The sequence below is a fragment of the Notechis scutatus genome, chromosome 4 (assembly GCF_049901735.1).
Source record: "Notechis scutatus isolate UNSWTSFEM ecotype Mainland chromosome 4, rNotScu1.2, whole genome shotgun sequence".
Taxonomy (NCBI): Eukaryota; Metazoa; Chordata; class Lepidosauria; order Squamata; family Elapidae; genus Notechis; species Notechis scutatus.
Genome location: NC_142012.1, coordinates 71,834,466 through 71,860,372, shown reverse-complemented (window position 1 = coordinate 71,860,372; position 25,907 = coordinate 71,834,466). Strand labels below are relative to the sequence as shown.

The 25,907-nt window shown below is 39.5% G+C and overlaps 1 protein-coding gene across 4 annotated transcripts in view; it reads left to right on the top strand.

Annotated features, from left to right (window-relative positions):
* GBF1 (golgi brefeldin A resistant guanine nucleotide exchange factor 1) overlaps nucleotides 1–25,907 on the top strand; it is a 348,645-nt gene that overhangs the window by 274,935 nt on the left and 47,803 nt on the right. For all 4 annotated transcript variants that reach the window (XM_087963724.1, XM_026674267.2, XM_026674268.2 and 1 more), the window contains exons 30-32: nucleotides 2,673–2,892; nucleotides 4,117–4,274; nucleotides 5,553–5,796. In XM_087963724.1, coding sequence (XP_087819850.1) covers nucleotides 2,673–2,892; nucleotides 4,117–4,274; nucleotides 5,553–5,796 — 622 coding nt within the window. The remainder of the gene's footprint in view (nucleotides 1–2,672; nucleotides 2,893–4,116; nucleotides 4,275–5,552; nucleotides 5,797–25,907) is intronic.

Below are 25,907 nucleotides of genomic sequence, written 5' to 3'. Positions count from 1 at the left end.
TTGCCTTTACCACAGGAATCTGTGTGTCTTCCTTCCTTGTGCTGTCCCTCTCCTTTTTGTATCTTTTAATCATCTCATTGAGCAATTTCTCCGGATATGTTGAGTGGATCCACATGCAAAGCAGTGTTTGCCTACACATACTTTATCTCCCACATAGTTATCTTTCTGGAATGTGACTTCTTTTTGACAGAGCTATAAATTACTGTCATTTCTTTTGAGTGCAATGTTTCTCTCTAATCTTTTTTGTTCTTCTAAAAGCCTTCCAGTTATATAACTCAAAATTAAATCACACTTGTTCATGGATTTAAGGCTTGTTACATCCAAACTATTATCAAGGGAACTCAGCACAACATACACTGTGTGTTTCTGAAAATACCATTCTTCTCTCTTTGAATGGTTTTCCTCCTGAATTGGAAGTGATAGCAATAGCCCTTAGACTTTACAGCCCTCTCTAAGTGGTTTTACAGAATCAGCATATTACCCCCAACAATTTGGATCCTCATTTTAGCAACCTTGGAAGGATGGAAGGTTGAGTCAACCTTGAGCCAGTGAGACTTGAACTGCTGAACTGCTAGCAGTCGGCAGAAGTAGCCTGCAGTACTGCATTCTAACTACTGTACCACTCTGGCTCTGATCCAACACATTTTCTCCAGACTGTAGTTTTGCCTTATGAAGTTTTCTGGTGAGAGTTACTTTTCTGCTTGCTGTCTCTTACATAAATTCTGCATAGGGCAAGCCAGCATTCTCTAGCAGATATTAGCATGTAAAATTATGCTGGCTAGTGCTTTTCCATTTTGCCTTTTTCTGTTTCTCATTGAGATCTACTGGAGAATTGCTTACAACTATCCATAAATCCTCCCTTCACAGAAATACCTTCATCTTTAGGCTCCATGAGTGATAATTCATCGTATTAAGACGAGCCAAAGGAGATCATTCTCCCATTTCTGTAACAGATAGCATCAGGCTGTCTTTACACGCCAACTTCCCTCAGGTTCACAAGGAAACTTTTACCTCAGAGAAAATAATGCTGGTGCTTTATCACACTGTCACCCATAACCTGTCAGAATTAAATAGCAGCTATCCAAATGAAGTCAGAGATGCTGACACAAACTTGTAGTTTTATATAAATAAATATTTTTACATCTGTATTTACAGCAAACAAAATACTGTGTTTCCCTGAAAATATGACCTACCCCAAAAGTAAGTCCTAGCTTGATTTTCACACGTGCGCCCAATATAAGCCTTAACACCCCCCTCCCCAATCAGCCACCCATTTCAGAGTGCACGGGTTAAAATTAAGCTAGGGTGGGGATTGGTGGGTGGAGCTGCCCTACTACTTATTTTGGACAGTTGCAACCAGGCCTTGCACACCCCAACACCTGCCTTGCCGGCCCAATTCTTCTGCAGCCAGCAAGGCTTTCCTGAAGGCCTCTGCAGCAATAACAGAGGTAGATCCAGGTTGATCCAGAGATTGCTCCAGGTCAATCCAAAGCTCTGTTATCAGCTACAGAGGCCTTCAGAAAAGCCTTGCAGGCCTTGCTGGCCACAGATGAGTCCCTGAAGGCCTCTGACAGGAAAAAGGAGACCAGGGCTAATGCACGCAAGTGAGGTGAGTCAGTGGATGATACACACACATACCCAGTGCTGTTTTTTGTGGCAAAAAAAAAATAAGATAGGGTCTTATTTTCGGGGAAACACATGTAGTCAGGCAAACAGGTGCATCATGAGGAGCATACAGAGCACGCAGGAGAAGAAGGCGGTGTGGGGGGAAGGGAACTCCACACCAACAGCAACCAATCACAGTCACATTGCTTCATGCAGGAAGCAGCACTCTCCAACCAATCAGCTATAACTGTGTGTTCTGGCTCACTGCACAACTACCTGAACCAGATACTAAATTTAAGCATCTTAAGAGGGATACAGTGGGTTAGTTGGGGCGGTAGAGGTGAGGACACACAGTGAAGTGACTACAGCAATGTGGCCGTGACCAATTGTCATATTCCATATCAGGCAGGATATTACTCTAGGATAACAAAGGCTGTGGGTTTGGGGAAGTTCTTTTCCTTCTTTATTAGGGGCTCGGGGTTGCCAATTATTAATGTTTCCTATGAGAAAAAGTAACCAGATTCTTTCCACATTTGTTTGATGTTAAGGAAGTGTTTTGAGATGAAGTCAGAAGGTTGATCAAACAACAGATTACCCCACATAAATGTCAGAAAAAGGAGGTATCATTTGCAATATCATAGCAGTGCAGCAAATGTCTGAGGTGATTCCTTCATTTCTGACACCCCACTTCAAAATTACTGCATTTAAACATAAATTTTATAAAGATTTAAAACTTTTCAGTTTTCAAAATCTTTATATATAACATGTTTAAATATCAGGGTCACTCTGTGAGTGAGATAGGTGGTCTCTAATAAATAATAAAATATATTTTATTATAATCTATTATTTATTACTACTTCCCTCTCTTTACTTTCTTCATGTTTCAAAAGATTTAAAGTAGGAATAAATTCAGGAGAAAAAGCTTTATGATTTTTCACCAAGCAAGAAGATACAATTACAAATCTAGTTATTATTCTTATAATACAGACTTGAATGTGCTGCTAGCAATTAACAAACATGAATCTGGTACAGGTATAATTTATGTTTCATGATTTCTCTCTGAGTAGGTGTTGCTCTCCTTGCGAATCTTGCTCATGATGAAACCCAGCATGTTAAACAGGGCAAGTCATCAGATTGCATTTGGCCTTCATGAGCTTCTCAAGACTAATGCTGCCAATATTCACTCTGGAGAAGACTGGTACACACTCTTTACTCTCTTGGAATGCATTGGTTCTGGGGTGAAACCACCCCCAGCGCTGCAACCTACAAGAACAGAGAATGATACAGGTAATTGGTCATTGGCAATGGGTTTTCTTGTTGAGAAGCATGCTACCAATTTGTTAACAGTTGTTGCTTCAGACATTTTGTTTAGTAAAGAGGCTCACAAAAAACCAAGTCTGATTTCAACTTCTTTCTCCAACAGATTAAAAAACCAGAAGTTTTTACCTTTCATTTTTCCCACTTATATTTCCAGTTGTTATGATTAAATATAAAAATAGCTGATTAAAAACTATGTTTTACTAGGAGTATGGAAATAAAATTTATAGGCAGGATTCATAAAGCTTCATAGTATCAGTATGCAGCTAGTAGGAAGTTGCTGCTTCAAGGTATTCTGGAAATACTGTGGAACTTACTGAGAAGTTAAACCACACCAGGAAATCAACTGCATATAAAAACTAAAACTATTTTTATTACAATTGGCCATAATAACAGAATCGTGCAAGTCTGATTATTCTCTTTCTCTTCTTCATTATACTTCAGTGAATAGAGAAATGTTTGCCTGAATCATTTCTGAATAATCTCATTATTCTAGCTTTTAAAAAATGTAATCTTTTTGCCTAGATTTCCTGCATGTTGCAGTCAAAGTCATCTTCCTTTTTCTCTACAATTACTTGCCTCTCAGTTTTCCCGTCAAAATTGAGGAGAAGGCAGTGTACTAGAGAGAGATTATATAAAATGCTCGAACCACTAGATTCTTAGGGTAAAGTAGAAGATGCTTGCTTTTTCTGCTGGGAATCAAAGGGTGACAGTGACCTAGGTTTAGTTTAAATTAAACCACCAAGAATGGGTGAAATGATGGATTCTCAGCTTTGCTTCCCATTTTACCAAAAAGGGAAGGAAAAGAAAAGCATGGATTTGTGACATTCCTGGAACTTTAAAATAGTGTCTCGTGGAAAGAAAGCTGGATGAGAAGGTTGTTGGGCTCAGTTCTACCTAAAGACTATCATGAATGTGTGTATATGTATTTGTATATGGGGCACTTAACAACACAACTGTAATTTCAGGTTATTTAGTATTTATTTATTTATTTATTTAACTTATATCCTACCATTTTTGCTATGATTTGCACAATTCCCAGTCGATGTTATATGTAGTCATTCATAGAGTGAATCACGTTAGTCCAAGGCACCATTGGAGCATTTGCATTTCCATCATAACAGTCTCTGGTGGCATAAAAAATAAGCTCTTGCACATTTGCTTAATTCCATTTTGTTTAATTATTTGTTTAAGGAGCTCAATCAGACAGTGAGATCTCCTACCATCCAAATGAAACCAGCCTAGATCGTGGCTACACTTCTGATTCAGAGGTATATGCAGATCACAGCAAGCAAGGTAAATTGCATCGTTCTGTCACTGATGTAGATGTGGTGAACAGTGGCTGGCTTGTGGTAAGTAATTTTGAGTGTTTTGGTCTCTTTATATGTATCTGAGATGAATAAATAGTAAATAATTAAGGGTTTTCTCCATCTTTGAAAAAAATAAAAGGATCATGTCCCTCATTTACCATGTTAAAAATAATTCTACATACACAAACTCTGTTCTAAGCCCTCAACAGTGGTTAAGGTAACATTGAGAATTATGTGTGTTAACTGGGCTTGAGCACGCTTCAAATGTAGCCCATAATTTTCCCAAATAAGAAATAGTTTGGTTTATCTCATTCACTGTTTTCTCTTTTTATGTTGTGAACATAAGAAGCTGCTTTATCTTGAATTATATTATTCAGTGCATCTAATCATTGCTTACATTGTCCTTTTCTTGATGTGAGTTAATACTGGGACTTACAAAATGACAAAATGTTATAACATCAGAAATATTAAAGAAAATATTTGAAGAATAGAGCCAGAAATTAGTTATAATGTCAACACTATTGGTATTAATGTCTGCTTTTATGGACAAACTATATCTAAAAAATTTAATGAAGGAATGACAGATGTGGAACAATTTTTTCTGACATGACGGAGAAAGTACTGAAAGTAGAACTACAAATGAGAGGCCAAAAGAATAATTTGGAAAAGGACATTTGCTTGATATAAAAAAGGCTGAAGTTTTAAAAATTAAAAGGAAAGTAAAAATGATAAACCAAGAGAATGACCTGGATTTTTTGGGGGGAGGGGTAGAATCTGCAAAAGAGAGTTGATAAAATCTCTGTCTCGTGGGATGAAGAGTGAAGAAAAATAAAATCCTACAGCAATCATTGAATTAAAAATTAAGACAAGTTTCAGAAAAGGAATACAAAGTTGATTTATTTGATCAAAGATAAAGTAAGACTTTTTCGCAAAGTTCTGGCAACCCTTTCTGAACTTTCTGCTGATGCAAGGATTGACAAATTGATATTTATGAATTTGTTTATAGGTCAGGGATGGGATTTGGGATGAAAAGTGATCTGTTTGTAACCTAAAGGGTGTGAAGAGTTATTAAATTGGTTTATAGTTGTGCTGAAGGTTGGAAGTCTATTTCTTTTCCTTTTTTATTATATTAATTCTTTTCTTTTTCTTCTTTTTCCCCTGCACTTTTTGTTCTTTTCTTTCTTTTTCTTTCTCTAAGTTTAGTTCTATTACTTTTTACTATTTTTATAATTTTTTAAATAAAATTATATTTAAAAAGCACATTGGCTTCAATTAGAACATATGGTTTCCTTTAAGCTTTGAATAATCTCTACTTCACAGGTTGGGAAAGATGACATTGATAATTCAACCATGGCTGGACTTTCCAGACTAGGCAATTCTCCCCTTGTGAATCAGTATAGTCTGACTGTGGGAATGGACCTGGGTCCTCATAATACCAAATCTCTCATGAAGTGTGTTGAGTCCTTATCTTTTATTGTGAGAGATGCAGCTCATGTAACCCCTGAGAACTTTGAGCTGTGCGTCAAAACAATCCGCATCTTTGTGGAAGCCAGTCTAAATGGAGGTAAGCCAGATTTCTATTAGTTTCTATATGGCCCAAAAGCTCCAACTATACTACTACTATTATTACTACTACTGCTAATGTGTATTATCATTGTCATATTTATTTGAAACAGCAAGGAAATATTTATATAATCTAGCTGACGGTCTCTCCTTAGAGGGAGCAATGCCGAAGTCTAACTTAGGGGTTAATATGAAGAATATGCTGTGCATCTGTCAGATAAAATTTGTCGCATTCACTCTATGTCAGACTCCACCCATAGAACAGAATTTATGGAGGTGATGGGGGCTACATCTTGCAAGGTGAGCTGGAAAGAGTTTGAGCCTGTTGCATGAAGAAGTGGATAAGCTCTCCCAGCTGCTAGTTCAGCCACTTGTGTGGTCTATGCCCCTTCTAGATAATGAAGGCCTCATGGGAGGCGTCACATGTATGGATCTTGGCAATAGTTAACAACTCCTTGAAAGAGGGAATGATCCCACCACTTTTTAAAGAGGTGATGGTGTGCCCCCTCCTCACAGGATCATTGCTTGATCCAGTTAGCCTGGGCAGTTTTCAACCAGTGTCCAATCTCTTTTTAGGAAAGATGATAGAGCGAGTGATCACATAGCAGCTTTGGAGAATTCTGGATGAGGCAGATTATTTTCAGTTGGGGTCCAGACTAAGGCTTGATATGGCATTGATTGCATTCATGGATGACTCTGGTAGGAGTGTGATGAAAGTAGTGCATCCATCCTGATGCTTCTTGATCTCTCAGTGGCATTCTATACCATTGATTGTGGTATCCTTCTGAGCTGTCTCCAATAATTGCGGGTGGGTGGCACTGTATTGTGCTGGTTCTCTTCCTTCCTCTGTGGCCAGTTCCAATTGGTATTGATAGAAGGAGAGAGATCTATTGGCCCCTATTTTGTGTTCTATTTAACATTTACATGAAGCTGCTGGGTGAGGTGATCCATCAGTTTGGGGTAAGATATCATCACTCCCAGTTTTATATTTCTGTGTCAGGTCCCTTGAATGATGCTGTGGACGTACTATTCCAGTATCTGGAGACTGTTGGGGACTGGACTCATTGGAGGTTTTTCCATCTCTGGTTTTGGATGGGATTGCATTGAACCAAGAGATTTGTGCACAATTTGGAGATCCTCCTGGTCTTGCAGCTCCTGCTCAAAAAAACAGGTGGCAATCATGGCTAGAAAAGCCTTCCACAACTCTGGGTGGAACATTGTGCCTACACCTGGATTGGGAGGCCATGCTCACCAGTAACTCACACCCTTGTAACCTTCAAATTAGATTACCTTACACAGTCTATGTGGGCTGCCACTGAAGACCATATGGAAGCTCCAATTGGTGCAAAATGTTACCATGCATATATCGTGTTTCCCAAGCCTTTTATTTATATAAATAAATATATAAGGGCTGTCACGCCCGTAGCTGGATTTCGGGCTGACACAGTGTGGAGTTGAAGGGAGTAATAAGAGGGAATTTGGTGGACAAAATAGAATAAGTCTGTGGTGAGTCAGAGCCATTCTAACAGGTGGCCAGCCCCAGGAGGAGAAGAGAGCTGTAATCAGGCAACCAGCTAGTATCCAGATTGGATAATGTGATTTATTGTTTTGAGAAGACTGGAGACTTTCTCTTCTTTTTTTTAAAGTTTTATTGTTTTTAAGACAAACATAAACAAACACAACATAAAAACATCAAACCATCTTCCATATATGTGCATACAGTGTGTCGGTTGGTTTACAAATTGTTTTGTGCTTCCACTTCATAGTCTTCAATTACAATGTTTGTTCCTTTTTGTATATTATAGGATAAGAAAATGCTTCAATAGTCGATAGCCAGACCGGAATTTTCAAATAACATTGCCTTTTAGTCTTCTCCCAGTTTAACCACAGAGACTTCCATATATAATGTCTTCTAAAATACCCCTGTGTTTTAGTTCCTTTATACCATAAAAAAGCATGCCACCCCAACAACAGATCATGTCCTTCTAATGTCAACAATCTAGCATTTCTTAATGTTATCCATTCCTTAACCCACATCAAATTTGTAGTTTGGTAGTACAACTCCCAATTAGGCAAACCAAATTCTCCTCTCATTCTAGCATCTTGCAAAAGTTTTAATTTTATTCTCGCTTTCTTACCTTGCCATATATATTTCTACACAATTTTATTTAAATCTTCAAAATAATCTTTTCCAAGCCTAATTGGAATTGTTTGGAACAAATATAAAATTCTGGGTAATATATTCATCTTGATTGTTGATATTCTCCCTATTAATGATAGTTGTAAATTTTCTCATTTCTCCAAATCTAGCGCTATCTGCTCCTTAAGTTTAATATAGTTATTCTCTTTTAGTATACTACATCTTGCTGTCAAATGTACCCCCAAGTACTTGACCTTATTTCTGACCTGGATTTTCAGTACATCCGCCAGTTCTTCCTTTTGTCTTGATAACATATTCTTTGTCAAAATCTTTGTTTTGTCTTTATTTATTTTCAAACCAGCCACCTTCCCATATACCTCTATCTTTTCTATCAATTTTAATGCTGTTTCTAGTGGGTCTTCTAAAATGAAAACCAGATCATCCGCGAATGCTTGCAATTTAAATTCTTCCTTTTTAATTTTCATCCCTTTTATATCCTTTTCTTCTCTAATATTTCTGTTTAGCACTTCCAAGGTTAACACAAACAACAGAGGTGACAGTGGGCACCCTTGTCTTGTTCCTTTTCTTATATCAATAGAGTCTGTCAATTCTCCCTCGATCATTACCTTTGCTGTTTGTTTATGATATATAGCTTCTATTGCTTGAATAATTTTTTTTACCAAAGCCCATCTGTTCCAGCTGTAATAACATGAATCGCCAATTCACATTATCAAATGCCTTCTGTGCATGTAGAAATATCAAAGCCATTTGTTTTTCAGGGTGTGCCTCGTACTATTCCAAAGTGTCAAATATTACTCTCATATTGTTTTTAATTTGTCTCTTTGGCAGAAATCCATTTTGATCAGGATGGATAAAATTGTTTAAGTATTTTTTTAAGTCTTTCTGCCAATATTGAAGCAAAAATTTTATAATCTGCGTTTAGTAAGGAAATAGGTCTATAGTTCTTGATTTGTAATGGATCGGCCTCCTCTTTTGGGACGAGTGTAATATTAGCTTCTGACCATGATTTGGGTATCTTCTTCTTTAACATAACTTCGTTCATAACTTCTAGCAATAGAAGGTTCAACGATTCTTGTAGTGTTTTATAAAATTCTGCCGGAAGTCCATCTGGGCCTGGTGCCTTTCCATTGTTTTGCTTCTTAAGTGCTTCAGTTAACTCCATCATTGTTATATTGCTTTCTAACATTATTTCAATCTCTTTAGGTATCTGAGGTAGATTAGCATTCTGTAAGTACTGTTTAACTCTTTCATTGTCAATATTCTCTTGTGTGTATAGTTTCCCATAATATAATTTCCTTCTTCTCTTTACTTCCATAGCAAACTTGGCCTTGATCATCTATTAATTGCAATATTTTCCTTGATTTTTTCTCCATTCTCAGTTTATATACCATCTACCTGGTTTATTTGCATCTTCAAAATAGTTCTGTTTCGCACCTCTGATTTTCTGTGCTAATTCTTCTTTTTCCATTAGTCCCATTTTATGTTTAATTATATCCATTTTTAACTTAATGTCCTTTTTCTGTGGCATTTTCTGTAACTCTTTTTCAAGTCCTTTATACTCATCCTCTAATGTCTTAGAGGCTAGTCTTTTCATGGTATTTCTTTTCCTTGTATAGTCTATTATCAAGCCTCTGGCATATGCCTTCATTGTATCCCATACATTCTGCATTGATATATCTTCTTTTTGTTTTTTCTAAAGAAGAAAGCCAGTTCTTTCTCCATCCACTGTGTGAAGTCTTTTTCCTTTAATATAGTATTATTTAACATCCATCTAGATCTTCTTCTTTGTCCTTTCCATTTAATTGTCATTGGATTATGATCTGCCCAAGTACTTGTTTCAATATTTATTTCTTGGATATTAGCTAACAATTCTGTTGACATCCATATCATATCTATTCTGGACCATGATAAATGTCTGTTTAAATAGAAGGTGTATTGTTTAGTTGTAGCATTTCTTTCTCTCCATACACCTTTTAAATTTATTTCATCTGTCATTTTAAAAAAGGATTTTTTAAAAATCTTTGCTTTGTTGTTTTCTGTGTTGTATAGTCCAATTTATTGTCTACAATTCCATTAAAGTCTCCCATCATAACAATATTAGCATAGTCCATTCATATGTAGTTTTCTATAAAATTCTTCTTGATTGTCATTTGTGGCATAGATTGCAATCAGGAGTGTTTTCATATTATTGTTCATTATTTCCACCACCAATAATCTTCCATTGTCATCCGTACGGATCAATTTCACTGGGATAATATCTTTAATGTATAAAACCACTCCTCTTTTCTTGCATTGTATCAAAGAAATAAATATTTTCCCTAACTTTGGCTGTATCAACAGTTGTTCATGTTGCTTTTTAATATGTACTTCTTGTAGGCAGATTATATCAAATTTTAATTTCTCTAATTTATGGAAAGTTTTCCTTCTTCTAACAGCTGAGTTAAGTCCGTTTATGTTAATTGTAATCAGTTTTTTCTCTTCCATGATTATACTTTATAGGTAGGTTTGGCAGCTCTCATAGATCTTGGTTCACTTTGTTCTTTAACTTTCACCTTTCTGCCTACTGCACCTTCTTCTTTTTCAGTTGCTATTTGGCAGTCCTCTTGGAATTCATTCTTTTTCTGTCTCCTCCTCTTTCCCTCCAAAGTATTCTATATAAAATAATTCAGCTTTCTCAATTGAGTCCATTCTGTGTCTTTGTTTTTGCCATGTGAACATTAAACCTTCTGAAATCAACCATCTATAATTCACCTCTTTTTTAAGTAGAATTTTAGTCAGGAATCGGTATTCTCTTCTCATCTCTCTCACTCTTCTGGGTACTTGTTTCAGGACCACAATCTCCTTATCTTTATATTTCAATGTTTTCTCTCTTGCCACCTGCAATATTTGTATTTTAATGGCTTTCTTTGTAAATCTGATGTGAACTTCTCTTGGTAAGCTATTTCTCATTGCATATCTTGTGAAGACTCGAAAAACCTCATCTATTCCATCCATCATCTTCTCTTTGGTTATTTCCAGAGCTTCAGCCAAGATTTCTATCATTATCTCAGCTAAGTTTTGTCCCTTTTCTTCCTCTATGTTTTGGAATCTGAGATAAAATTCTGATCTATCCCTCTCCCATCTCAGCATCCCACTTTTATTTTGTTCAACCACAGTTAATCTGCCATCAATATCTCCAGTCTTCTTATCCCTTTGTTTATCTTCTTCTTCAATATTTTGGAATCTCTCATCATACTTCATCATCATTTGTTGAATATTCTCTACCTTTTCATCAGTTTTTTCTATTCTCTTTTCAATATTCTCTGTTCTTGCTTGTATGCTTTGAATTCCTTGCATTATCATCTGCAGTGTCACCTTTTCCTGTTCTTTTTCTTGTTGTAACATCATCTGTATTGAGCGTTGTCCTCCAGATAGTGAAGAGGAAGAAGTAGGAATTGAAGAACCAGCTGCTGTTAGTTTCCTGCTCATTTCAGACTATTCAAAATCTTCAGGTTCTTCTAGACCTTAATCCACTCGTGAAATAACCAATTGTAATTCCAAATAAAAATAGTGGGAAAAAAGAAGCAAGATAAAAAAAAATTTCTTCAGGTTCTTTTATACCTTAATCCAACTGATTAGTTAAATAGCAGTAAAAACTCAAAAAAGGAAGAAAAAAACATAAACAGAAAAAGGAAAAAATTGTTAAATCTTGTAGGAGGCAGAAAAATAAAAAGTAAAGAAAAAAAGTTCTTCAGGTTCTTCAACACCTTAATCCAATTAAAAAGTCTCAGGTATAAAAAGGTATACAAAAAAAAGGAAGCCACAAAAGAAAAACCAATATGGAAACTAAATAAAAAATGCAGGAGAGGGAGAGAGAAAAAAGAAAAAAGACCACTCCCTTTAAAAAAAAAGAAGGAAAACATTAATACTAAGACTTTTCCTTTAAAATAAAATGCAAAAGTAAAAATCAGGCTCCAAAAGCAAAAAGAAAGACAAAAGCAAGTTCCAAAAGGCCAAAGATCCAAATGACTATTACAAATAATAAGCTGATAAGGAGGGGGTTTGTTAAGGTGAGGAATAGCCCAGCTTAAAAAAGAGAAAAAGAACACACTGCACCTATTTAATTATCCAAGGCTTTTGTTAAGTTTTATAACTCTCTTCTCTTGAGTCTTATCGTCTTTTTTCTGTATACTTCAACACCAGACTGCAGCTACTGATAGAAACTCAGAAGAGCACCTGCAATAATACTCTCCCATGCTCTTCCCTCTATCTTATCGGACAGGCTCAAAGTCCTTGAAAAGAAGTCTGAATTCTTTCTCAGCTTTGTCTGGTCGAGAGAGAAAAAAAAGAGAAACAATGTTTCTAAGCCTCTAGTTGGCAGTGTTACAAAGTTTCCTCTGTTTTCACTTTCCCCCTTCTTTTCCAAACAAATTATTATAAAAATCAATTAAAAAGGAAAAAGGGTTTAGAAAAAAAAAGCTAAAAGGGAATCTCTAGCCTAACATATTATAAAGACAAAAAGGAGAAGAGACAAAAAATAAAAAATAAGGTAGAAAAAAAAGACTAGTCCAGTTCAAAGTAAAAAATCATATATAAAGAATCCAGCAAAAATTAATTTGACTTCCCGTTTAAAATCGCCGCTTAATCACTTCTGTCTGAGATTTTCCAGATTCTTTCTTTTCCTTAGGGTGTCCTTTTAAATCTTAAAGTAAAGAAAAAATTCTCACCAAACCGGCACACTTTCTCTTTCCGTTCTCTTTCGTTTCGGAGCTGTCCCAACTTCAGCAGCTTTAATGGCTGCCTCTTTGCTGCTGGCAAAAAGAGTTTCTCGTGGATCTACCAGGGACTTTGTGGTATCCCTGGGATCGACAGGATGCGCTCTTTACATTCACCGTCACTTCAGGATGGTTTAGATCCGTTTGGACCATCCAGGAGCAAAGATATCGGCAGTAATCTCAAGATTGCATGCTGTATCGTCACGACGCCAGCTCCGCCCTCTGGAAACTTTTTCTTTTAAGGTTGTGAAAAGCCCGGGAAGATTCAGAACTGGCTTTTCACCAGCTTGTACCAGGATGTTATTTCCAATAAAAATTGTTCTTTGAGGAATTGAATTGGCTCAAAAAGTTCTGATTTGCAATTCCTGGAATGCTGACATGGGCGCTATGAAATGGAGCTCTGTTTCAAAGTGCCCCATATGCAAGCAGACAGAGTTTCCAGTCTCCCTCTGGACGAAAAGTGTGCGGTGGTGCCAGATGGAGGCAGAGGTGGGGGGAGGAACGCAGGTAATTCCAGTCTGTCCCACCATTTCAGCTTGCCCGCGGCTGTACCAGGGCAGATGCGTGCATAGGGTGTCAGGATTGGCTGCTTCCCCCGGTGTCTCATTCTCCACCTGCTGCCGGTGCCACCATGCAATCCTCCCTTGAGCCAAGCAGCCTCGCAGCACGTCTGGATTGCCTGTTTTCCCCCACACCTCTGCCTCCATGTTTGGACTTATCTGGGCTGCATTAAGGGGCCAGTGAGTTGCTGCTGCTGCTGGATACCATCGGCCCCTGCACACTCGCCACCTCTTGTGCGGTCACGGTAGTAACTCATGGCACACATAACATCACTCTGGTGTGAATTGCACTGGTTACCAGTGGGTTTCCAAGTACAATTCAAGGTGCTGGTTGTTAAAACCCTACATGGCTTGGGACTGGGGTATCTGAGGAATCGCTTCTCTCAAAGAGTTTCTATCTGTCCAACCAAGCCAAGAAGAATGGGCATGCTTCAGATCCTATCAGTCAAACATGTTGACTGGCGGGGAGCTGAAGGCAAGCTTTTTCTGCAGTGGCCCCTGATTTATAGAACATTCTCCCTTCAGAGATTAGAATGGCCACAAACCTGTTAGCATTTTGTAAATCTCTAAAAACTTGGCTATGTTCCTGAGCCTAGGCCACTAAATGTGTTAGGGCTCCTGGCTATATTGTTAATAGATAGAATAGAATAGAATTCTTTATTGGCCAAGTGTGATTGGACACACAAGGAATTTGTCTTGGTGCAAATGCTCTCAGTAAACATAAAAGAAAAGATACATTCATCAAGAGTCAAGAATCATGGAACTTCCAGTTTGGGCTTCTTCAGCGACGGACCAAACTCCGCGATTTTGCGCGGTTTCGAACCATGCTTGCCGCTGGAGCACCCTGAGCTGTTTGGATTCAGGGCTGAAGCCACCCCGTAGAGGTGAGAAGGGGGAGACCACCAGCGGGGTTGAGGAGAGCCGCATCTGTCCTTGGCTGGCCATTACTCCCTTTCCCAAAGGCAGTTGCAGCGGTGGTCAGAAATGGCCACCTCAAAGAAGAACCCGACCAGATAAGATTGTGCAGGAGGAAGTTAAAAGGAGAAAGTTTTGACTGACCGGGTTGAACTGAGAAAACATCTATGTAAGGTACCCTGGAATTTGAACTATAAAGATTAATATCACTCCTAAAGAAGATTTTTAAGCAGTGAAGGAGAAGGGGAAAGGGAAAATATTGGGTTTTTCTTCTCTCACATTGATAGTTCTAATTGACTTTGAATGTTAAGAAGAAGAGATCCAAGCAAGAAATTGATATTGATCCACTTTGACATTAATAGGCAATTTTAAACTGAAAATTAAGTGTCAAAGGGATAATAAAGACTTTTGGATATTTTAAAACTTACAAAAGAAGGAAAGCAGTGGGAAAAAAAGGATGGGATCTGGAAAAATGGAGGAGACCACCTGGAAGTAAAGAGAATTAACAGTGGAATTTCAACAAGACTCCTAAAAGATACATTGTAGCTGAAACTTTGTTACAAGATAACAGAGCCTCCGGAAAGAGAAAGTGAAAAAAGAAGCAAGAAGAAACAATTTTGGATTATTTGGTGATTTTTAGAATTTTGAATACTGGATTTTAAGGATATGAACTAAAATCAATTGGAGGGTTGTTTAAAAGTGTTAAAATGGCATCACTCCTTGAAGAGCTGAAAATGATACTTAAAAAACAGAAAGAAGACGCACAAGAGGGAAGAGGAACTTTTGGCTTTGTATTTCAATTTTTAGAAATGGAGATTCTGAACTATGAAAAACAACAAGAAACACTTGCAGAACAAGAAGGGCGGGACAAAGAAGAAGCCATCTTTAATGATCAAATAACTTTAAGTGGGGTAAAAAAGGGAAAGGGAGGAGTTAAAAATTTAAGATCTGAAAAAAACAACCAAAAAGAAGAATAGTTTGAAAAGTAATTACAACATTAGGAAGAAGCAGAGGAGAAGACCACAGAAGGGAGAATCAAAGAGAAAGGGGGACAAAAGGGGGAGGGAGAAGAAGAGGGGGAAGATGGAAAGGATAAGACAGAAACAGGATATAGAGAAGCAGGGAAAATATACAAGGATTAAAGGTTTAAACCTACTTAAAAGACATAGATAAATGGTTAAAAATTTAACTGAAAGAGAAGGTTCTGCAAGGGTACACGAGATAGCATTGTTATATTAGAAATAGTAAAGAGTTAGAAAATGTAAAATATAGATGATTAAAGTGACAGGTATAATTGGCATTGTTATGTAATGGAATGTTTGTTAATAAATAAATGAATAAGAGAATGAAAATAGGAAAGGATGGGAATATTTTAACTGCTTTCTATGATTTATAAAAATATAATGGAAAAGAAATATGAAAGACTCTTAATGGACAGGATGACAGGATGAATTTGAATATATTATTTACTACTGTTAATAATCATTGTTTCTTTTTTTGCTTAGAACTTACTGACTTTTAAGGGAATGTACCATGCAGAATTTGGTTGAAAAATTATATGATGCAATGTTATAATTATAATAGTCAAAAACATAAATGGAAAAAGAGGAATCTGCAAGGGTACAAGAGATTATATTGTTTAATTAAAAACAGTAATGAGCCAGAAAATATGAAATACAGGTGATTAAAGTGAATGGCAACTGATACTATTAAGTAATGGAATGTCTGTTAATAATTAAATGAAATAAAGAGAGAAAGAGAATAAAAGCAGGGAAAGATGGAAATATTTTAATTCTTTTTGATGAATTATAAAACTTAATTGAAAAGAATAAGTATTTTATTTACTATTGTTTTATATATATATAAAACCGAATAACCAAATATACCCGAATAACCAAAGATCCACATACAAATACCCGCGAGAACCTCAGAAAACAAATATTGCACCTCTATGGGGAGGAAACCAGCATCTGACCAGGACTTATGAAAAACTTGAAGTCCAAAGAGCTTCCATTTTATGTGACCTCACATTCCTATCCAACTGCCGAGATCAAAATTTAATTCCCACAAGCTTCCAATTGAAATTCCACACCAACACAGCAGCCACCAAACGCATCCTAAAAAGAACAGAATTGGCCCTAATTAGAAATGAACTTCACATAAAAAGATTTCTCCTAGACCAAATCAACAAAGATCTCCTCACACTTCACCTCAGACTCAGCAACAAGATTCACCCCTTACTTTGGGACAAATCCAAACAACTCGCTGTCTGGAGAGCCGAAACACAGACCACCCTCAAGACAGACACACACACCAACAAACTCAGAAAACTACAACAACGCCAGAAACAAACTCCTCCCCCCTCACATCCACACATGAAACAAATAGTACACAACATCTCAGACAAGATCCTCACTGAAGCCGAAACCAAGGTCCTTTCAAAAGGATTAAACTTTGCTATCGCTCCCAAACACATCCCCACAGAAACCATCATATGCGGAGTTGAAACCAGCCTGACCAAAACCAACCCTGATGATGCTAATAGAATCAGACTCGAAATCACCAACATCCTCTGCACCAGCAAACCACCCAAAAGCAACTTATCCAAAGAAGAACAAACTGCACTACGTAACCTGAAGGAAGACACCAGCATAATAATCCTACCAGCAGACAAGGGCAACGCGACAGTGGTTATGAACACATCTGACTACCAAACCAAGTTAACCAACCTACTCCAAGACCCCACATACAAACCCCTAAAGACAGACCCCACCACCTACCTAGAAAAAACCACCAGATCCAAAATAAAAGCCTCCCCCATCATGCCCTAAGCTTTATGGTCTCCCCAAGATACACAAAGAAGGAACCCCACTTAGACCAATAGTCAGCTCCATAGGCTCACCTCTACAAAACCTAGCCAAACTTCTCACCAAACAACTACAGCCCTATGCAGAATCCATCAACTCACACGTAAGAAACTCATTCCAGTTCATTGAGATCATAAAGAAACAAAACTTACAACCCAGCGACCTACTAGTGAGCTTCGATGTCATATCCCTCTTCACCCAAGTGCCAATAAAAGAAGCCTTGACAGCCATCCAAAACAAATACAACCCCCCCAAGCACATCCTAGATCTGATCAACCACTGCCTATCCAATACATACTTCACCTACAACGGACAAAAATACAAACAAATAGAAGGAGCACCCATGGGATCACCCCTCTCATCTGTCATCACAAACCTCTACATGGAACACTTTGAAACACAAGCTCTAGAAAAATATGATCACAAACCCAAACTCTGGCTCAGATACGTAGAGGACACCTTCATAATCTGGCCCCACGGGAAAGAAAAACTGAACAACTTCCTCATACACCTCAACAGCCTACACCCCAAAATACAATTCACCATGGAAACAGAAGCTAACAATCAACTTCCCTTCCTAGATGTCTTGGTATACAAAAAATCCAATGGCTCCCTAGGACACACAATCTACCAGAAGAAAACACATACAAACCGCTATCTACACGCACTCTCACACCACCACCCAGCACAGATCAATTCCGTAGCCGAGACACTCATCTCCAGAACAAAATGCTTAGCTGACGAACAACACCTAAAAACCGAACTACATACTCTCACTAACGTGCTAACAGCCAATGGATTCCAAAGAAAGAAGATTACCCACCTAATCCAAAAAGAAACCCCAACCAAAATCCAAGACAGAGAACAAGAGAATGGCAAAGTCCTCCTCCCATATATAAAAGGCACTACAGACAAAATCAGCAAGATCCTCCAAAAACACAACATTAAAACAGCATTCTGCACAAACAGAAAAATATCCCCCATCCTAAGAAACCCTAAAGACAAAATCGAGTTAGAAAACCAAGGAGTATACGAAATCCCTTGCACCACATATATCGGACAAACTAACAGAAGAATAAGTGCACACATTGAAGAACATAAGAACTCAATCAAAAAAAGAAGAACCAACCTCTTCCCTGGTCCAACACCTCAAAGCCACAGGACATGAGATTGACTTTAAAAATACCAGAACTATCGCCAAAACTGAACACTTCAACAACAGAATAATCAGAGAAGCCATAGAGATAGAAAAACGCCCACACAGCATGAATAAACGAGATGATACCTCTCGCCTACCAGCCATTTGGAAACCCACCCTCACGAACAGACAAGTACCTAACATGAAGAATGACACCAGACCCACACCCACGAGGGCCACACAAGATGCTACCACCACACTTCCACGTAGAAAGCAGACTCACACCCACACAGAAGATGAGACACGACCACGGACCAGAAGCCGCACTGCAGCTGCATCACTACCCGCTTCAAACCCCTCCGAGCCATACATGAAGCGAACTGACACCCACCATGAAGATGCGGCACGACCACGAACCCAAGCCAAACAGCAGGATCACAGCTCACCAGCTCAAATCCCCCAGCAACTAAGACTAACCTGAGCACAACCAAGCCCCCACCTGAACAGAACACATCTCCAGCCAATCAGAACACGGCCAACCCCCCACCCAATCAGAACACAGCCAAACCCCCAACCAATGAGAACACACCCCCACCCAATCAGAACACAGCCAAGCCCCCACCCAATCAAGTCACACCCCCATTAGCAGTTAAAAGGAAGAAGCAGCTGCAAGCTCACATTACTCTGAGAAGCACAGAGTAGAAGACACAAGCCTGAAGATGATGAATGAGACTTCATCGAAACGTTGCCTAGATACTTCCAATCTTACGTGGGAGAAAACCCGAATAACCAAAGATCCACATACAAATACCCGCGAGAACCTCAGAAATATATATATATATTTAAGAAATTTATATATATATATTTAATATATGAAAATATATTTTCTTATTATATATATATTTATAGAACTTAAGAAAATATATTTTCATATATATTTATTTAAGAACTTAAGAAAATATATTTTCATATATATTTTCTTAAGTTTTCGTGGTACTTACATGTATGGCATTCAGCTTTGTTCGGGTATTTCCCACGTCATTGTAGTTGTGCTTTTAAAGTTGTAGCAACGTTTCGGCAGAATCTCATCTGCCATCGTCAGGCTTCTGTATAGTGTTCATCTGTGAGTCAGGCTTTTACAGTGGTTTCAGATTTAAATTTGGGGCAGCCTATTGCTGTGCCAGAATGGTTTTTTCTTCATCCTGATTGGTTGGGAGTCTTGGTCTGTGTTTATTGGTCTTGGTCTTTACTGGTCTTATTGGTCTGTGTTCTGCTTGATTGGTGTTTCTAATGTCTTCTGTCTGTTTTTTGGCTCTTTTTGTATCTTGATTGGCTGGCAACATTGTGTTACTTTATTGGAGGCCTTTAGTGCAGCTTGGTTCCGGGTAAATGGACGGCTATCATTAGTTAGGAAGCTAGGTTTCATCTGGGTGCCTGGTTGGGGTGTGTTTGAGCTGGAGGTATCAGGGGGGATCTGTTTGTGCCCAGGTGTTTGCCCGGCTTGTGGTGTGGAGATTTTTTTGTTTGTGAGTGCAGGCTTCCAAATGATTGACAGTCTGGTGGAATCATCTCTTCTATTCATGCTTTCTGGTCTTTTTTCAATCTCTATGGCTTCTCTGATGATTCTGTGGCTGGGGTTTTCTATAGTGGCTAGGGTTTTGGTGCCATTGAAGTTGATGCTATGACCTGTAGCTTCCATGTGTTGGACTAGTAAGGAAGTGTGTTCCACCTTTTTTGACTGCATTTTTGTGTTCATCCAGGCGGGTACTTATTCTGGGAACCCAGAATAACAAACCCAGATGAAACCTAGCTTCCTAACTAACGATAGCCGTCCATTTACCCGGAGCCAAGCTGCACTAAAGGCCTCCAATAAAGTAACACAATGTTGCCAGCCAATCAAGATACAAAAAGAGCCAAAAAACAGACAGAAGATATTAGAAACACCAATCAAGCAGAACACAGCAAACTCCAAGACCAATAAACACAGACCAAGACTCCCAACCAATCAGGATGAAGAAAAAAACATTCTGGCACAGCAGTAGGCTGCCCCAAATTTAAATCTGAAACCACTGTAAAAGCCTGACTCACAGATGAACACTATACAGAAGCCTGATGATGGCAGATGAGATTCTGCTGAAAGGTTGCTACAACTTTAAAAGAACAACTACAATGATGTGGGAAAATACCCGAACAAAGCTGTATATATATATATATGTATATATATATATGGTTTCGATCTGTGCTCACTACCAGAGCGCCCCGAGCCGGCTGGTTTTGGGGCTTAGCCACCCCGTAGAGGTGGTGAAGAAGGGAGAGACTGCCAGCAGGGTCGAGGAGAGACGCATCTCTCTTCCCCAGCTGGCCATTACTCCCTTTCCCGAAGGCGGTTGCAGCGGTGGTCAGAAATGGCCACCTCAAAGAAGAACTGAACCGGAAAAGAATGTGCAGGAGGAAAATAACAAGAGAAAGTTTTGATCCGTATAAATCAATTTTGCTGGGATAACCTCTTTAATGTATAGAACCACTCCCCTTTTCTTACATTGAGTCAAAGAAGTAAATATTTTCCCTAATTTTGGCTGTACTAACAATTGTTCATGTTGTTTTTTGATATGTACTTCTTGTAGACAAATTATATCAAATTTTAATTTCTCTAATTTATGAAAGGTTTTCCTTCTTTTAACAGCTGAATTGAGTCCATTTATATTCATTGTAATCAATTTTTTTTCTTCCATGATTATGCTTTATATTTAGGTCTAACAGCTCTCGTGGATCTCACTTCACGCTGTTCTTTACTATCCACCTGTCCACCTACTGCACCTTCCTCTACTTCAGTCTCCAGTTGTTCCTCTTGAAACTCAATTAATGAGACCTCTTTCTCTGCCTCTTCTTCTTTCCTTCCAAAAAATTCTGCGTGGAAAAGTTCTGCTTTCTCAATTGAATTGATTCTATGTCTCCGTTCTTGCCACATAAACATTAATCCTTCTGGAATCAGCCATCTATAATTAACTTCCTTTTTCAATAGCATTTTGGTCAGGAATCGATATTCTCTTCTCGTCTCTCTCACTCTTCTGGGTATTTGTTTTAAAACCACAATCTCTTTGCCTTTGTATTTCAATGTCTTCTCTCTTACAGCTTGTAGTATTTGTGTTTTGATGGATTTTTTGGTAAATCTGATATGAACTTCCCTTGGTAATTTATTTCTCATCGCATATCTTGTAAAAACTCGATATACCTCATCTACTCCATCCATCATCTTTTCCTCTGTAATTTCCAAAGCATCCGCCAGAATTTCTATCATTATCTCAGCCAAATTTTGTCCTTTTTCTTCTTCTATATTCTGAAATCTGAGATAGAATTCTGACCTCTCCATCTCCCACCTCAACATCCCACTTTTATCTTGTTCAACCACTGTTAATCTGCTGTCAATATTTCCAATCTTCTCCTCTCTTTGTTTACCTTCTTCCTCAATTTTTTGGAATCTCTCATCATACTTCACCATCATTTGTTGAATATTTTCCACTTTTTCATCAGTCTTCTCTGTTCTTTGTTCAATAGTGTCTATTTTTATCTTGAGATCTTGGATTCCTTGCATAATCATCTGTAAATTCACTTTTTCTTGTTCTTTATCTTGCTTCAACATTGTCTGAATTAAACGTTGTCCTCCAGCTGGTGGGGAGGCAGAGGTAGAAGTAGAAACGCCAGAAGATATAGGTTTCCTGCTCATTTTGATGCTTCAAAACCTTCCAATTCTTTTTAGCTTTTAATCCAACTGGTAAAATAGCCAATTATAATCCAAAATGGAAAAATCCAATAATAAAAAGCCCGATGACAAAAAGAAAGAAGGAGAAAAAGAAAAAGAAAAATCTTCAGGTTCTTCTAGACCTGGGGGGGGGGGGGGGGGGGGGGGGGGGGGGGGGGGGGGGGGGGGGGGGGGGGGGGGGGGGGGGGGGGGGGGGGGGGGGGGGGGGGGGGGGGCCCCCTTTTGGGCCGGGGGGGGGGGGGGGGGGGGGGGGGGGGGGGGGGGGGGGGGGGGGGGGGGGGGGGGGGGGGGGGGGGGGGGGGGGGGGGGGGGGGGCGGGGGGGGGGGGGGGGGGGGGGGGGGGGGGGGGGGGGGGGGGGGGGGTGGGGGGGGTGGGGGGGGGGGGGGGGGGGGGGGGGGGGGGGGGGGGGGGGGGGTGGGGGGGGGGGGGGGGGGGGGGGGGGGGGGCGGGGGGGGGGGGGGGGGGGGGGGGGGGGGGGGGGGGGGGGGGGGGGGGGGGGGGGGCTCCTCCCCCCCCGCTTTTTCAATTCGCCCCCCCCACTAATCCAATTATGAAGTAGTCCAGAATAAAAAATGAAAAATAGAAAAAAGAAAAAAGCCCAAAAATAATAATAATAATTAGGAAGAAAACAAAAAACAAAAATAAGGAAGAAAAAGAAAAAATTCCTTCAGCTTCTTCACACCTTAATCCAATTGGGAAATCTCAATAATAATAAAGGCAGAGTGGTCCAAAAATATAAATGGAAAAAGCAAAAAAAAAATCCCAGTAAAAAGAAGGACAAGAAAAGAAAAATAAAGAAAAAATTCTGAGGCTTTCCCTTTAAAATAAAAAGCAAAAATAAGAATATTACTAAAATTAAAGTTTACAGAGAGGCTGGTGAGTAGGGGTACTCAACTGAAAAAAGATAAGAAAACACACTGCACTTTATTTATTTGTCCAAGGCTCTTATTATGACTCTCTTCTCCACAAGCTTCAAAGCCAAGCCTCAAGTGTTGAAATGTTGATAAGGGTCCAGGAAAGCACCTGTAATAATATTCTGCTGCGCTCTCCCTCTATCTTATCAAATTAAAGTGACCTTGAGAAGTAGTCTTTTCAGGGTTCTTCTCCAATTCAAATAAAATATTTTCAAGCCTCTAGTTGGCAGTGTTACAGTGTTTCTTAATACACTTCCCGCCCCCCAGCCAGAAAAACATAGTTTAAATTAAGCAAAAAGAAAAAGTATTAACATATACATATACATATACATATACATATACATATACATATACATATACATACATACATACATACATACATACATACATACATACATACATACATATATATATATATATATATATATATATATATATATATATATATATGGATCTTTGGTTATTCGGGTTTTCTCCTGCGTAAGATTGGAAGTATCTAGGCAACGTTTCGATGAAGTCCCATTCATCATCTTCAGGCCTCTGTCCCCAGCCCTGCGCCTCCCAGAGTGATGTGAGCCCGCAGCCGCTTCCTCCCTCCAACTGCCAGTGGGGGTGTGACCCGACTGGTCGGGGCCTGGCCGTGCCCGATCGGGTGGGGGTGTGTTCTCATTGGTTGGGGGTTTGGCTGTGTTCTGATTGGTTGGGGGGTTGGCCATGTTCTGATTGGCTGGAGGTGTGTTCTGTTCAGGTGGGGGCTTGGTTGTGCTCAGGTTGGTCTTAGTTACTGGGGGATTTGAGCTGGTGAGCTGTGATCTTGCTGTTTGGCTTCGAGTTTGTGGTCGTGCTGCATCTTCATGGTGGGGGTCAGTTCGCTTCATGTATGGCTCAGGGGGGGTTGAAGTGGGTAGTGATGCAGCTGCAGTGCGGCTTCTGGTCTGTGGTCGTGTCTCATCTTCTGTGTGGGTGTGAGTCTGCTTTTTACATGGAAGTGTGGTGGTGGCATCTTGTGTGGCCCTCGTGGGTGTGGGTCTGGTGTCATTCATCGTGTTAGGTACTCGTCTGTTCATGAGGGCGGGTTTCCAAATGGCTGGTAAGCGGGAGGTGTCATCTCTTTTATTCATGCTGTGTGGGCGTTTTTCTATCTCTATGGCTTCTCTGATTATTCTGTTGTTGAAGTGTTCGATTTTGGCGATAGTTCTGGTATTTTTAAAGTCAATCTGATGTCCTGTGGCTTTGAGGTGTTGGACCAGGGAAGAGGTCGGTTCTTCTTTTTTGATCGAGTTCTTATGTTCTTCAACGCGTGCACTTATTCTCCTGTTAGTTTGTCCAATGTATGTGGTGGGGCAAGCGGTGCAAGGGATTTCGTATACTCCTTGGTTTTCTAACTCGATTTTGTCTTTAGGGTTTCTTAGGATGGTGGATATTTTTCTGTTTGTGCAGAATGCTGTTTTAATGTTGTGTTTTTGGAGGATCTTGCTGATTTTGTCTGTAGTGCCTTTTATATATGTGCCACACAAGGTGCCACACAAGATGCCACCACCACACTTCCACGTAAAAAGCAGACTCACACCCACACAGAAGATGAGACACGACCACAGACCAGAAGCCGCACTGCAGCTGCATCACTACCCACTTCAACCCCCCCTGAGCCATACATGAAGCGAACTGACCCCCACCATGAAGATGCAGCACGACCACAAACTCGAAGCCAAACAGCAAGATCACAGCTCACCAGCTCAAATCCCCCAGTAACAGACCAACCTGAGCACAACCAAGCCCCCACCTGAACAGAACACACCTCCAGCCAATCAGAACATGGCTAACCCCCCAACCAATCAGAACACAGCCAAACCCCCAACCAATGAGAACACACCCCCACCTGATCGGGGCACGGCCAGGCCCCCGACCAGTCGGGTCACACCCCCACTGGCAGTTGGAGGGAGGAAGCGGCTGCGGGCTCACATCACTCTGGGAGGCGCAGGGCTGGGGACAGAGGCCTGAAGATGATGAATGGGACTTCATCGAAACGTTGCCTAGATACTTCCAATCTTACGCGGGAGAAAACCCGAATAACCAAAGATCCATATATATATATATATATTCTTAAGTTTTCGCGGGTACTTACATGTATGGCCTTCAGCTTTGTTGGGTATTTTCCCGTCATTATAGTTGTGCTTTTAAAGTTGTAGCAATGTTTCAGCGAATCTCATCTGCCATCATCAGGCTTCTGTATTGTGTCCGTCTGTGAGTCAGACTTTTACAGGTCTGTAAAGGTCTGACTCACAGACGGACACAATACAGAAGCCTGATGATGGCAGATGAGATTCTGCTGAAACATTGCTACAACTTTAAAAGCACAACTATAATGACGTGGGAAAATACCCGAACAAAGCTGAAGGCCATTTATATATATATATATATATATATATATATATATATATATATATATATATATATATATATATATATATATATATATATATATATATATATATATATATATATATATATATAAAAAGAAAAATAGCCAAAGGGAGCCTCTATCCTAAAAAAAAATTAAAAAATCAAAAAGGAGCATAAGAATATATATAAGAGAAAATTCAGTCCGGTTAACTACAAAGTCACTCTGAAGTCCCAAAAAAAAAAAAGTAAGGAAAAGAAAAAAAAATCCAAGTCTCAGTTTGACATCCCTTTAAAAAACGCCGCTTATACAGTTTTGTCAAAAAAAAATCTCACAGATTTCTTCTTATATTCAGAGTGTCCTTTCAAAACTCAGCAAATTAACAAAAAAAAAAAGAAGTTTCTCACCCAGCCGACACACTTAACTTTCAGCCTCTTCCTTTCCGGAGCTGTCCCGACTTCAGCATGGAGGCTGCCTCTCCACTGCCAGTAAAAGGACTTGTCCAGGGACAAACCAGGGACTTGCGATGTCCCTGGGATCCTGGGAATGTGTCCTTCACGGTCACCGTCTCTACGGAACGGTTTAGGTCCGTTAGGACCGACCAGGGACGAAAATATCAGCTGCGATCTCGGAGCCCCGAG